The sequence below is a fragment of the Aethalodelphis obliquidens genome, unplaced genomic scaffold, assembly GCF_003676395.1.
Source record: "Aethalodelphis obliquidens isolate GAN/ISIS:26980383/991018 unplaced genomic scaffold, ASM367639v1 scaffold12, whole genome shotgun sequence".
In the NCBI taxonomy this organism is placed as follows: domain Eukaryota; kingdom Metazoa; phylum Chordata; class Mammalia; order Artiodactyla; family Delphinidae; genus Aethalodelphis; species Aethalodelphis obliquidens.
In genome coordinates, this window is record NW_020837956.1 from 20,938,055 (window position 1) to 20,952,668 (window position 14,614).

The 14,614-nt window shown below is 55.5% G+C and overlaps 1 protein-coding gene across 1 annotated transcript in view; it reads left to right on the forward strand.

Annotated features, from left to right (window-relative positions):
- LOC113624188 (ALK tyrosine kinase receptor-like) overlaps positions 1–14,614 on the forward strand; it is a 58,755-nt gene that overhangs the window by 12,457 nt on the left and 31,684 nt on the right. Inside the window, exons 4-12 of the mRNA XM_027113921.1 lie at positions 3,664–3,795; positions 4,552–4,696; positions 8,696–8,806; positions 9,288–9,440; positions 10,439–10,639; positions 10,749–10,826; positions 12,567–12,753; positions 13,439–13,529; positions 13,659–13,723. Of these exons, the coding sequence (XP_026969722.1) occupies positions 3,664–3,795; positions 4,552–4,696; positions 8,696–8,806; positions 9,288–9,440; positions 10,439–10,639; positions 10,749–10,826; positions 12,567–12,753; positions 13,439–13,529; positions 13,659–13,723 (1,163 nt within the window). The remainder of the gene's footprint in view (positions 1–3,663; positions 3,796–4,551; positions 4,697–8,695; positions 8,807–9,287; positions 9,441–10,438; positions 10,640–10,748; positions 10,827–12,566; positions 12,754–13,438; positions 13,530–13,658; positions 13,724–14,614) is intronic.

Sequence of the window (14,614 nt, forward strand, 5' to 3'; positions counted from 1 at the left end):
TCATTTGAGAAAGGGAGAAAGACCTTTTACAGGCACTACCTCAATCTCCAGTCCTCCCTAGGCCGAAAAATGGACTTCACTAGAGAACGAAGTGGACCCCAAGAATTAAACTTGCAGGCTTTGGCAGCTCTGCTGGTTCTACTGCATTTCTGCGTGGAGTGGCTCTTCCCGTGTGCCTGGCCAACCCAAGCCTGGAATGGGCTTCAGCTGCTGGAACCACCCCCCCATACACACACACACACACACACACATACACACACACACACACACACACACACACACACACACACACCCCTCAGCCCCCGTCCTGTACACTGTAGGCTGTTTAGCAGCATCCCTGGCCTCTACCCACCAGATGCCAGTAGCATCCCTCAGAAATGACCATCGAAAATGCCTCCAGACATTTCCAAACATCCCCAGGGGAGCAAAACCATAGGTCTAAATGTTAGCTTCCACCACTACCATCACTCACAAGGCAAGTATTGTGAAGGGCCAGCCCACACCCACCCAGTTCCCAAGTCTTTCAAATGTATTCAGCAAATATGTATTGAGTACCTACTACACGCCAGTCACAGTTCTAGGAACTGGGGAGATATTCATGAACAAAAGGAAGATCCTTTGCTCTCATGGAGCTTACATTGACTCCAGGGGAAGAGGGACAAACAGACAATAACCAGTAAACGTAAGTTCCTCAGGACACCCAAAAGAGACAGGGTTAAGGTGCATAGAATTAGGGTGAAGGGGAGTCAGGTGTGCTGGAGTTCAGAGGCAGGTTGCAATCGTAAATAGAGTGGTGAAGGGAAGCCTACCGAGAAAAAGACAGCTGAGCAGAGCCCTGAAAGAGCTGAGGGACTGAACCAGGAAAATAAGTGGGGACTCCGGCAGAGCAGAGGCTGAGTCCCCAGGCGGGAGCGTGCCTGGTGTGCTCAAGGAGCAGCCAGGATGAGTGGGTAGAACAGGAGGGAGAGTAGGTGAGAGACGAGGGAGGGGTGATGGGGACCAGGTCAGGCCATCAGAAGAACATACTGAAGCCATAGGACGGTTTTGAGCAGAATAGTGACCTGAAGCGATTTGCATATTAGCTCCTCTGGCTACAATGTGGAGAACAGACCACTTGGGCCCAAGGGAGGAGTCGGGGGCAATGAATCTAATGGCTATTGCATTAATCCAGGCAAGATGATGGTGGCTTGGATAAAGACAGTAACAGTGAAGGTGGTGAAAAGCGGCTGAATTCTGGGTGTATTTAGAATATAAAATCCAAGAACTATGCCCGAGCCACTGGAAGGAGGGAGCTGCCTTCACGAGAGCTGGGGCCCGCTGCGGAAGGAGCAGGTTCACTGAGCTCAGCTGATCTGGTAGACGGCCAAGGGGAGGCTGCTTGTGGACAAGGAAGACAGGCCACTGGCGTTCAGGAGAGAGGTCTGGAAAGGAGATGCAAATCCAGGAGAGGTCAGCATAAACTGAGACAGGTTGAGATTGTCTAGGGAGTGGTGTAGATGGAGAGGACCACGGGCTGAACCCTGCAGACCCCCAACATTTAGAAATGGAGAAAAGAGGAACCAACAAAAGAGGCGGGGAGGGGGGAGCCAGGGATGTAGAGGAGACTCCAGAAGTCAGGTCAAGAAAGCGAATCATGGAAAAGTGATCAGCTCCTCCAAATGCAGCTGTGGACCCAGCAAGATGCAGACTGAGAAGCGAATCAACTCTTCCCTCCCCCCACCCCATTCAAAGGAGACACCTGAGCCGCCGCCGGGGCAGCGGGGAATGCGCTGACGCTGGGCTCTAGTTAGACAAAGGCCATCCTGCAGCCCAACTGCTCCCTCCAGCAATCTCCAGCCATCGGCAAGTTCCGTTCAAGGGAAGAAGGCATCCCCAAGGGGTGGGGGCCCCACTGCTGCCAGGCAGAGGAGAGGAGGAAAGGGAACATGGTCGGAGGGGATGGACCTTCTTAGCACCACTGGTTCGCACTGGGCAGCTCCCCAATTTCTTTTAGTTATTTATTTAGACTTTTTGGCTGCATCGGGTCTTAGTTGCATCACGTGGGATCTTTCGTGGCGACGCGTGGGCTTCTCTCTAGTTGTGGCGCGCGGGCTTAGTTGCCCTGTGCCATGTGGGATCTTAGTTCCCCGACCAGGGCTCGAACCCGCGTCCCCTGCATTGGAAGGCCGATTCTTAACCACTGGACCACCGGGGCAGTCCCGCAGCTCTCCAGTTAATAGAGGAGGACAGATCCAGACAGATGGCCCAGCAAAGCTCCAGTCAGGAAGTGAGACTGGACACTGTCTTCTGTGCTCTGCCCTGCCTAGCTGGCAGCACACACTTCCATGCCCTGTCCCTGGCTCTGCCCTCAGAGCATGCCCCTTGCATCTCAGGCCCTCCCCAGGCAGCGGTTGGCAGGGTTTCCTTCCAGCAGACTCCATGCCACTCGGCCCCCGCCCCAGCCCTGGATGGCATTGCACATACACAGGAGAAATGTCAGCTGTCCACAGTAGCAATTCAGACCCTTCCACCCACACTAAATCCACTCTAAAACATATCAAATTATTTCCATCATTAAATCCAAAATGCCATAAAACAAATTGCATCTCAGCTATTTATCTGGAAATTTCTCTAGTACTCATTCCCGGCACCCCTGAGTGCTTTAGCATAAGAAGTCACTCAAGATGAATTGCCACGTCCACTGGCTGGTTACACAGCAACATTCGATGAAAATTTGATGTTTTGTTGGCCTTTTTTCTATTAAGCGAAAGCAGTCATTTTCCTCCAAGGTCAGGCCAATGCGTGGAGAGTTCGTCTCAGCTGCTGTGACTGACAAGCAGGGTGGCTGTTCTTGAAACGCTGCCCTCTTTATTCAGGGATTCCAGGCTTCTGGGTCACAGGAATTTCCAGCATGTCCCCAGAGACTCCCAGATGCCTGGGCCCACACAAGGTGGAATAAAATCTGAGTTTGGCCTCCCACTGTTTTCTTCTCTTTACAAGATACTTCAAACTGCAACTTCTCAAAAAACCTCAGTGGCTCCTCGCTGCTTAGAGAATGAAGTCCAGCTCCTTCTCTGTTTGTATTCAAGGCCTCTGTCCAGGATCTGACTGTCCAGTTAGGTTCCCTCTACCCACTCCCATTTACACTCCCGCCAGCACTGTCTTACCGCATGGGGCCTTTATCACCCCCTCTTCAGAATCCAAAGGATCCTAACAGGTCCTCCTGGACCACCTCTCTGTCCTGAGATGGACTTTTCTGAGCCAGAGAGACTCCTTATACTTTCCCCCCCAAATACCATGCTCACCTCCTTCCCTCTGGACTCATGCTGATCTCCTCCCCTGTAATGTCCTAATTTTCTCCCATTCTCAGTGTTTAAAAATCTCCCCATCCTTCAAGGCCCAAGTGAATGCCACCTCCCCCAGGCAGTCCTCCCTGCTCACCAGTCTAGCAACAAAGCCTCACTCTCCCTCCTCAACTTCCCATGCATTTTCTTCTAAGCTGTCCCTGCGGTCCTTCTCCAATACTGCCCAGAGTGACAGTTATCTGTGTGTAGTTTTTGTCTCCTCAATTCAACGGCAAGCTATTTGAGAGATCGTCAGACCCTATCTTTAAACATAGAAGGTCTGTGTGCTGGGAGATAGAGAACCCTGGGCACAAACCTGAGGTGCTTTTTGTTTCTCCAGACAAACCAACTAATCCAGAAAGTCTGCATTGGAGAGAACAACGTGATAGAAGAAGAAATCCGCGTGAACAAAAGTGTGCACGAGTGGGCAGGAGGGGGCGGCGGAGGGGGCGGAGCCACCTACGTATTTAAGGTGAGGTCTGGGTGCCAGCTTCCCCAGGGCAGCGCCTTCTCTGTGTCCTGGTGTTGGATCCTCAGGACAGAGCTGGGAATGAAGCACCTCGGGTGCTCGTAGCCCCATTTAAAGTTGAGGAAACCAAGGCCCAGAGGGAATATAAGGTTCCCTGTCCATCCAGGAAAGGGCAGGCCCGTCTCATGTTGATATGCCAGCTGGATTTCACCACGCACACCTTTGCCATCCTGCTTCAGAGTCCCAGAGGGTCCCACTGTGCCCTCCTCTGTCCTAAGGTGGACTTTTCTTATGTCATCGAAAATAGGCAAAGGTTTCCTGCTGGGTCTTCCTGCAGGGACGGTGATGCTGAGGGCTTAATCTTGAAGTTGTGGGGATCAGAGCAGAGACCCCTGAGTGTGCAGAGGAAGGAGAGAGGAAGAAGAGGAGAGAGACCTGCTTCTGCACACCAGCTGCCAGACCCCTGAGGCTAGAGAGGAACTTCAGGAAAGGGGCTGTAGAAACAGCCTCCTCGTATTCAGAAACATTTCTATCTCCTAGTGCTTTTGCTTCACGTACTGAACCTGGACTAATACACGAGCCCGGGGCTGGAGGGGATGGAAGAGCTGATGGGTTGTTGTAACATGAGATCAGGGCCCTCAGACCACTGAGATGTCACCCACTGCCCAGCAAACACTCGGCCACATTTAAATTGCTCAGGGGTCTCCAGAGTGGGAGCCCCACTCGGTTTCTCAACCTCTGAATGTCTCCCCTGGGCAGATGAAGGATGGAGTGCCAGTGCCCCTGATCATTGCGGCCGGCGGTGGCGGCAGGGCCTATGGAGCCAAGACAGACACGTTCCACCCAGAGAGACTGGAGAATAACTCCTCAGTTCTAGGGCTGAATGGCAATTCCGGAGCCGCAGGTAAACCACTGCAAGCCCACCCTCTCCCAGAACATTCTCCCGGGACTGTGTGAGCTTCAGCTCGGCCGGGCGCCATCACACGCCTGTGGGCATCTTAGTCGCTGGCCCTTGAGATGCTGGGAGCTCTGGATACTGGTACCAGGATCAAGAGAGGAAGGGCAGGCCACACGCTGGGGACCCAGAGGCCCCCTTGCCAGCACGGGGTTTGGACTTGCAGAAGGTCACTGAGAAAATGAGGTAGGCGGCAGCAGTCTGGCCGCCAACCCAACCGTCCCCGGGTTTTACCAAATGCAACTGGATGTGAGCAGGTGGAAGGAATCTGGGCAGAGTCAGGCCCCCGGGCCCCTGTGGCTTGTTCGTACTTCCGGGCCCCGGGCTGCCAGGGCACACATCTCCTTGCTGGAAAATCTCTTTCTGGAATCTCCATGGTTGGGCTCTCTGTCTCCTTAATGAGAGCCAGCAACGCAGAAATAGGGGGCAGACACCAAAGGGGATGTGAATTCTCTGATTCCTCCGAAGTCAGCCATTCCTCTTTGTATTTTCTTTTTTCCACAATCAGATCGAGGGAGGATTTTTGAAGGCGTTTAAGATTTGAGATTAATTAAAATAAACACTCAGACTTTCTCTTCAATTGAGAGAGAGATAGAAGAAAGAGGAGAAGCGGTCACAGCGAGGAATTACCGCAGTGATACAGTGCCCCTTACATCCGTCCAGCATGTAATAAATTACAAAGCACTTCCACATCTATTATACATGTGCTTTTCAAAACAGTCCTGTAGGGTTTTCCAAACATATCATTTCATTTTACAGAAGAGTCAACAAGCTCATGGAAAGTTGGTGGATTTTTTTCCTCAAGATGGCCAAACTGTTTCGTACTTAATCCGTTTTTTAAAACACTGCTGTTGCTGTTTTTATTTTTACGCCCATCGTTTTCTTTTCCACACGTTTGCTTGAAGGCTGCAAGATAGAGTGGGGGTCGGAAACCAACTTAGCTGGGGACTGTGCAGGATGCAAGGGTAGGGTGCTCCGGGCAGGAGGGCAGACCTGGTATCAGGCCCATCTCGTCCTAACTTGTTCACTAAGCTCACAGCCCCGAATAGCCAGCAGAGCCCACTTCCGGCTAACGGCGCTGAGGGGCCTTCCCTCCACCACGTGACATCAACCACCTTGACTAGCCCCATACCCACCCTCTGGCTGGCAAAGGGAGGCCAAACACTTGGAGTCCTGTAGCTTCCGAAGCTGACAGAAGGTCCTCACGACTTGTCCAGGACCTCAGTTCAGCTCTGCTTGTCTCTGTTCCAGACCCAAGCTTCTTCCTGACCTCGACCTCATTTCCTGAAACCTGTCTCCCTCTTTCTAGCACCATAGTCATCCCTGTCTGCAGCTTTCCCCACCTAGACGTCCCTCTGCTGCCCCCTCTGGGTCCGGAAGAACCTTGGCCACAAGTTCTCCCAGAGGACCCTTCCGGGCAGGTTAACCCTTACGGTTCCAGCAGACACACGCACAGCTGTTTCTCCTGGTTCCCACCTGCCAGCATCTGCTGGAGCAGAAAGGGCTTTGGGGTCTTCTGGAGTAAACTGCCTCTTGAAATGTCACACAAAACGATATGGGGAGACAAGGTGGGCGTCCTGGAATTTCCAGGGCCTCGGGAGAGATGTACTGTGGTCTGCCTGTGGCCTTAAGATACAGTTACGTTCAACCTAGCTCTGTAAAGAACATTTCGTTTGCAAGAGTTCAGAGCAGGCCCAGGCGTTGGGAAGCACAGCTCCAGCTGCTGCCACTGTAGCCAGAGCATCACCACCTCCACCCACAGCTCTCTTTGCTCTTGACCTCGGAGCAGCTCCTTAGTAGCAGGCAGGCAAGACACTGCCTGAGCTTCAGAGTGTGAGGCCTCTGCCTGTGTGTGTCCTGCCTCACAAACGCCCAGCGAGCCCTCCACTTGGCGCTTTGTAAAATATTTCATACGCTCCCTGTCTTCTTTGATCCTAACATCCACCCCATGAGGCGTCTCATCATCTCCGAGTGACAGGTGAGGAGACCAAGTCTCAGGCCGGGGAAGTTCTTGCCTTGCAGACAATTAAAGCACTTTGGGTTATGTGGTGCCTTAATCCAGGGCTCCTGCTAGGAATTTCACTGCCGTGACCTCGGCAGGGTTTTGACAGCTGGTCCTGGTTCTTTGAGATGGGAAGCAGTTAATGAAACGCAGGCCGGGCGCTTCAGGAGTTGGCAGGCATAGAGGGAAGGCAGAGGCAGAGTTCAGTAGTCGTGCAGCCTGTCCCCTCCACCTCCCCCGTCCCTCACCGAGCACACTGCCGGGCTCTTGAGCCAGAGGCCTGACAAGAAGCTGGGGCGCGAGGGGCTCCCATCGGGACATGCACGACTGTAGCCAGAGCAGCTCTCCCTCGGACAAAGGGCACGCTCGGCCGTGGACTCTGAAGGCCCCAGGCCCCACTGAGGACAGGGCCCCTGGGCACTGGACAGGGGCAAGCACCCCTCGAAGACACCGAGCCCCGCTTCCTTCGCCAGGCCCAAGCTGCCCAAGCCCAGCCAGCACCCTCACCTCGGCGTTTCTCCGTCTCTTCCCACAGGTGGCGGAGGTGGCTGGAATGATAACACTTCCTTGCTCTGGTCTGGAAAGTCTTTGCTGGAAGGTGCCACCGGAGGACATTCCTGCCCCCAGGCCGTGAAGAAGTGGGGGTGGGAGACCAGAGGGGGTTTCGGAGGGGGTGGAGGGGGGTGCTCCTCAGGTGGAGGAGGCGGAGGATATATAGGTAAAGATGATTCGCGTTCAAGGTGTCACTGCCCTCCCCACTTAGTCCTAGGCACCTCACCTCCCTGTCCGCCCCCCGGCCCCTGCCTGCACGCCCCTGGCCCACCCCCAGTGTGGACTGTAATGTGACCTTGCACGCCTTCCTCCCAGCCCCACCACACGAGCCAGAGGCAGGGTGTTGGCTTTCGAGCCAGCATCCTGCCTCGAGGTTTCAATAGGACAGCATCAAGATCCCATATGATTCTTGATCTCCCCCAAAGCCAATGATAAAGGGGCTTTGGCTTCCCAGCCTCTCCTCTGGGCCTCCCCCAAGGACGCACTGGCCTGAGAGCCTTGGAGGCCAGACTCCTCTACCCCGTGCCTCCCTTCGGATGGCCTGGCCCGAGTCCTTGCCGAGCCCGCTCCCTGAGGGCCTGGTGTGCAGCTTCTGGCCTCGTGGACTCCCCACACTCCCTTTCCTGCCCCAGCCCGCCAGCTTCCAGAAGGGCGCCATTCCCCCTGCTGATGGGTGCTTGCCCTGAGGGCAGCTGCGGGCAGTCCCAGCCCAGCCCTTCAGCAAGCAGCTGGCCCCTGGCCCCAGCTCTCCTCTGGGCTTCAGAGCAGAGCAGAAGAGCCTTCTGAAGCTGAGAATCATCCCCACAGACTAGGACACAATGCATGCACGTGCTGTGATGTGCTGTCCGTGTTTTGCTTTACGCTGTGTGTGAGATGCTCGTGTTGACCAGATGCTCTTCTTTTCCAAGCCTAGGGTGGGTGGGCGGAGCCCAAGGGGAGGAGCCCAAAGATAACCCAACCCCCACTGAAAGGAGGAACAGGAGCCTAGAGGCACAGGGGCCCATCCCCCCTGCCCCAACCCTGACCGGATGGGACAGGACAGCCACTCCTCAGTGCCACTGCCCGACCAGTCCTGGGAGAGGGGCCAAGGGGCCAACTCAGCCCGGGGAGACTAGATCTCTTCTGACTCTTGCTAACACGGACTGCTTCCTGGGGGGGGCCCAGCAGAGTGGTGAGACCCCCCAGCGGGAGCTGGCCCGGACCTGGAGGAGAAAGTGGCCCACACACCAGGCTTCTACTGAGCCGAGCCCCAAGTGCAGCCCCTGTGCCCTGAGCCTCCCTTCCCTCCCCACCGCCCCGCCCTCGAGGCCCCTCCCTGACCCCGCTGCTTGCCCTGCTGATGTGCACATGTGTCCAGACTTGGGCACCCACCTCTCTGCGTTAAACTCTCCTCTGGTTTGCCACAGGTGGCAATGCTGCCTCAAACAATGACCCCGAGATGGACGGAGAGGATGGGGTTTCCTTCATCAATCCACTGGGCATCCTGTACACCCCAGCTTTAAAAGGTACCCCCTCTGCCAGGTGGCAGAACCAGCTTCCTTAAGCCAGTTCTCCCTCCCAGCTAAAACTCCAGGGCTACTGATGTGAGTCCAGGACACAAAGGTGTGATCGTGGGTCCCTTGCAGGCAAGTCTACTTAGTGGTCATCTCACCAAGTTTCCTGGAAATCAGGATGCGTGATCTGATTTGGACACAGAAGGAGAAGACTGGCCAGCCCTAGAAAGTGCAACAGTAATAGGCCCGGTACCTGTACCAACCTAAGTGACCCTCGTGTGGACCCTCCCACTTGCCTGCCTGTCCTCTGTCTGAGTTCCCCTCACCAGATGCGCTGTGGACTTTCCTGCACAGGCAGCGCTCCCAGCGGCAATGGGACGTAGGAGCAGGGACCAGAGAACCCGCCCTGACCAGCTGGAGACAGAGCGCAGAGCCTGGGGGTGGGGTGCAGGGCGGCCTCCGCCCGAGGCTGACCCTCCCTCCTTCTCACCAGTGATGGAGGGCCACGGGGAAGTGAATATTAAGCATTACCTGAACTGCAGCCACTGTGAGGTAGATGAGTGCCACATGGACCCCGAGAGCCACAGGGTCATCTGCTTCTGTGACCACGGGACAGTGCTGGCCGAGGACGGCGTCTCCTGCATAGGTAAGGGGGTGGGGGAGGGAGCCCAGAGCTTGAGCCATAGCTGGTTTCTTTGGTTCTGGGACACCTCAGATGCAGTTTTGTAAACTTCCTGACACCCCTGTCTGCCCCCAGCACCAGTGCTCTGCTGATGGGTAGAGGGACCTGTGTGTGAAAGGTGGGTCACGGCCCAGGAAGGAGTCGCAAGTCACCTAGTCCCACCCCTAATCCCAGATGTGACCCCCACATCCCCACCAGGGGACCGGCCCATCTCCACTGGACCCCCCAGCGCCAGGGACCTCAGTACTCCTAAGGCACAGCGTCCCATCGGGGAGTCACAGCGCCAGACCCGTTCCTTCCAGCTTCCACTCCTGGGCTCCCTGCTCACAGGGGCCCTTCAGGCGTGGCGTCTGAACACAGCGCTGCCGTCCTCCTCCTCAAGTCTTCTCCACATTAAATAACCCGTTTATTTCCATCCATTCATGTGGGACACAGGTTTATGCCTCCTTCTCACCCTGGTGTCCCAGTTGTCAACGTCCCTTTTGAAATGCAGTGTCCGGGCCCAGGCACGGTGCCTCGGTGCGGTCCATGCCAGCGTGCACCCGGGCCCGCCCTCCCCTGCGCTGGGCCCGGTGCGCTCGCGGACAGAGAATCAAGTCAGCCTCTAGAGTCTAACTGACCGGGACACTCTGTCGCTGGGTCGTACTGAGTTTGTAGTCATCTAAGGTGCCTGAATCTCTTCTGCAGCCGCTGCTGGCTCACTTTTCATCCTCATCCTGTCATGCACATTTGATGTTTTGGATCAATGTCCAGATTTTGATATTTATCCCTTTTACATATTCCCTCCCCACGAAAGCTACTGTTGAAAGTTGTAAAACCAGGACAAACCTGCTTCATGGCCTGGTCCTCTGAAAAGGATGGTGGTCCAGGCGTCCAAGGCCGGGGAGGGTCTTTCTGACTTGGGGCCAGCTCAGAGGAGAATCCGTGTGGTCATTGGTGCCCCGTGGGGACCTGTCTTCCAGTGTCGCCCACCCCGGAGCCCCACCTGCCACTCTCGCTGATCCTCTCCGTCGTGACCTCTGCCCTCGTGGCCGCCCTCGTCCTGGCTTTCTCCGGCATCATGATCGGTGAGTGTCCCAGAGCCCCAGCACTTCCAAAGCGGGGCAGGGAAGGCAGACCTGGCAGAACAGAACAGCATCTCAGGCTGTGCCGTGGATGCCGAGGTTTCACTCGAGGTTTCACTGCCCCTGGGTGGGCAGTGATGAGGGCAGCCCACGCCAAGCCAAAACAGAAGGCCCCCTCACTCCACCCCCTGCACATCCCTGGTCCTAGGAGCCATGATTCTGAACCTCAGCCCTGTGCATAGCCTCCTGGTTGCTCAAGGAGGGGGCACTCTTCAGAGTGCTAAAGGTCAGCCCCACCCCAGGCCTCCCTTTCAGCGCTCATCAGACCTGGGCTTCTACTAGTCTGGCTCGCTTCCCGTGTCACGCTTCCAGCCCGCCCTTCCCCACTCCATGCAGAGAATGCAGAGCTGGTTTCTGACTGTTTCCAATTAGGCCAGTGAGCCAGGGAGTGCTGACCTGCAGGTTGCAGAGGGCCCTGCATGGTCCAGCCAGGCTCTTCCTGCTGGAAATGCCCGGGACAGGTGGGCAGGGACCTGAGGGGAAGCAGAAGGAAAGGCTCAGCTCCGGACAGCACTTTCAGGCCAGCCGCTCGAGGGCAGGGAATCTGGGGTGGGGGGTGGGGGGGGTGGGGACAGGGAGGTGGCAGCTAATGTGATCCCCATGATGCCATCCTGCAAAGGGCAGGATGACGAGAGCTACCTGGCTGCACGCTTACCACGCGATGGGTGACTGACACATTTTAGTTCACCAGACCCTCAAAGAACCCTATGATCACGGTTGGCATATTTCACAGAGGAGGAACTGAGCGCACAGGAGTTGACTCACTTGCCCCGGCCCCGCCCTGTGAATCACCTCCCATGGAGTCTGCCTTATATATAGAATGTTCTCACACATAGTAGTAACAGTGATAGTGGTCACTTGTACTGGGAAAGCTGTTTAGAACTTTCCAAAACCATTTCTTTCCTTTCTTTCCTCCTTTCTTTCTTTCCTCCTTTCTTTCTTCCTTCCTTCCTTCCTTCCTTTATTTATTTATTTTCGTGGCACTGCACAGCTTGTGGGATCTTAGTTCCCTGACCAGGGATTGAACCCACACCCCAGCAGCACCATGTCCTAACCACTGGACCGCCAGGGAATTCCCTCAAACCATTTTATGTTGGTGAATTCATTTCATTATCACAAACCTAGGGGACGGGGAGTGGGGCTTTAGGAGACAGGGCAGGAGTTATTGTCCCTGCTTACAGAGAAGGAGACTGAGATCCAAAGAGGTCACGTGTCGCTTGTCAGTGTCACAGCTTGTAAGTAACAAAGGCAGAATTAGAACTCAGGCACCAGCTTAGACCCAGTTTAGAGACCTTTCACTCTGTGACGGTCTCCAGCTATGTGGCTTGGCGGTTCTTCAACTGTAGGAAACACAGGTGACCAAGAACCCCAGCTGTACTCTCAAATCCATTGCCATGCTTGCCCCACCCAGCGCCTGGGCAGAGCAGAGCTGCTAAGGCAGGCCCCCTCCTGGAGACATGGGACTCCTCTGACGGCCGACTTTGGATCCAGAACCTAGCAAGAGCCTTGCTGGGACTTCTTTAGACTGAATGGCCGTCTAGGGTCTTTGCTCAACCTTCCCTCACCCTGTCCTTCACATGGGGTCAGACTTTCAACACAGTATGGTGGCTTCCCAGCCTTCCTGGGTTCCCTCCCAATTATCTCTCACAGGCATTTCCCCTAGTAAAATCCTTGCCTGTTTAATCCTGTCTTGGGTCTGCTTCTCAGAGGACCCAAACTAATGTGCCTCTGCCCCTGCATGATACAATAAATGTTTTCCATTCATATGATTTTAAGCTTTACATTTACTTTCATCTTTCAATTAAAGGTACGCTTTCACATCTGTAATCATTTTGTTCGTATGACTAAGTGTGATGGAAAGATTTAGATCCCTGTGGAGGAGCTGGAGATCCAGGAAGGCTTCCTGGAGGAGGTGGCCTGGCTGCCTGGCCCGGGCCACCTTGCGCTGACCTCCATGTGTCTGCAGTGTACCGCCGGAAGCACCAGGAGCTGCAAGCCATGCAGATGGAGCTGCAGAGCCCCGAGTACAAGCTGAGCAAGCTCCGCACCTCCACCATCATGACCGACTACAACCCCAACTACTGTTTTGCCGGCAAAACCTCCTCCATCAGTGACCTGAAGGAGGTGCCCAGGAAAAACATCACCCTCATCCGGTGAGTGCCCATCACTGTCCTGGGGGGCAGCGGGGGGTGTGGGGGAGGCAGGGAAGGGAGAGCTCCAGGGGGCCGGATGTCATCCCTGCACCACGAATTCCTCCGGCAGCAAGAAGCCAGTAGAGCCACCCCTCAGGGCCCCCAACCCCCCCAGGGAGAGAAGGTTCAGTGTTCAGGGCCATTGGGGGGGGGTGTTTGCTTGTTCAACACCCCATATACACATGGGGTTGGTACAATGAGAGGAGGATTAGATGGGAGGAATGGGGCTCTCCTCAAAATCCGCCCAAGTGCCCCTCCCCAGGCCTTGCTCCCCACTCCTAGCTCCCAGAGCACCCTGTGCACGTGTCTGTCACTCACCAAGCACACTCCAGGGGGTGTCCACCAGCTGTCTGTGCCCCTCACCCCCGGCCCCAGGGAGCACAGGCCTCCCTGGCAGGCTGAGCCTTAGTCCCCTCTAGGTCCCTGGCAAATATTAGAGGCTCAGTAAGTGTTCACAGAAGGAATGTCCAGCCAGTGTCCTGAATCCTGGCTTGGAAACTTTCTTGCTGGGTAAAGCAATGGAGGCCAGGACCGACGAGCAAAGCCAGACTGAGGGCATTACCCTTGAGGGTGTGCGTGACCCCCCTGGCTCCCATGTGCGTCCACTAAATGTGCCCCTGTCTCATCTCGCCTTCTCTTTGAACAGGGGTCTGGGCCACGGCGCGTTTGGGGAGGTGTATGAAGGTCAGGTGTCTGGAATGCCCAACGACCCGAGCCCCCTGCAAGTGGCTGTGAAGGTAAGAGGCAGCTCCCCTGTGGGCCTGACCTTGGCCAGGGGTCTCTGTAAGTGTGGCTGTCTGCTGAAAGCCTCTGACCTCTGCGGCTCACAGCCTCCTTCTCCTTCCCACCCTCCCTTCTGTGCCCAGACGCTGCCTGAGGTGTGTTCCGAACAGGACGAACTGGATTTCCTCATGGAAGCCCTGATCATCAGGTAACGATACAGGGAGACACCCCACACCACTGCCCCAAGCCTGTAAGGGACACGAGATGTTTCTAACAGGCACATCTTCGAGGGAAACAGGATTGTCCTGCAGCATAGCCCTCCCTCTCCAACAGGAGACTCTGTAAATTCTTAGCACGTCTTACCAGAGTGGAACCAGCCCCCAGATGGCTGTCTTAGAAAATGAATCCAATCGATAGCGCTCCACCTTCAATCCGCATCCCTGTGTCACCAGCTGGTTCTTTTCCCCCTTTTCTTAAGAAACAGAGCATGCTGGTTGTTGACAGTAGAAGATACAATCCTCCTCCAGGTATCTCTTCCACCAGGTGCTTCGCCAACCCCAGCTCTCAGCTCTCATGTAAAGGAAATGGGCCCCCAAGTGATGGAAGGTGCCCACCCTGGTCCACCCAGCTGGCCTGACCCTTCAATTGGTGGATCTGGGGCCCCCCACTGGGAGTCTCAGTGGCCGGGGCTCTGACAGCAGATGTTGGACCTTGAGGTCTGGCCAGGCTCATGGCCTCCTGGTGCACTGGGGAACCTCAAACATCCTGAAGGCTGGGGCAGCCCGAGGTCTCCCCTTGACAGAAGTGGAACGAGTCCAGAGCAGCATGTGTGGTGCGCTGGGTCCATAGGAGGATAGCAGCAGGCTCAGCCCCTGCTTTAAAAATGACGTATTTTCTGACTGAGCATGTAGTATGTGATTATTGAATAAACCTGGAAAGTGGGAGAGTAGATGGAAGGAGACCCGAATCACTCCATCTCCGTACTTGGCAGTAACTAAGCAGCATTATATTTGGGTGTACAGTCACCCGGTGTGTCACCTCTGCACGCGTGCGCCCACGTGGAGTTCCCTGGCCCCGCTGCCTCACGTGTCCCGATAGG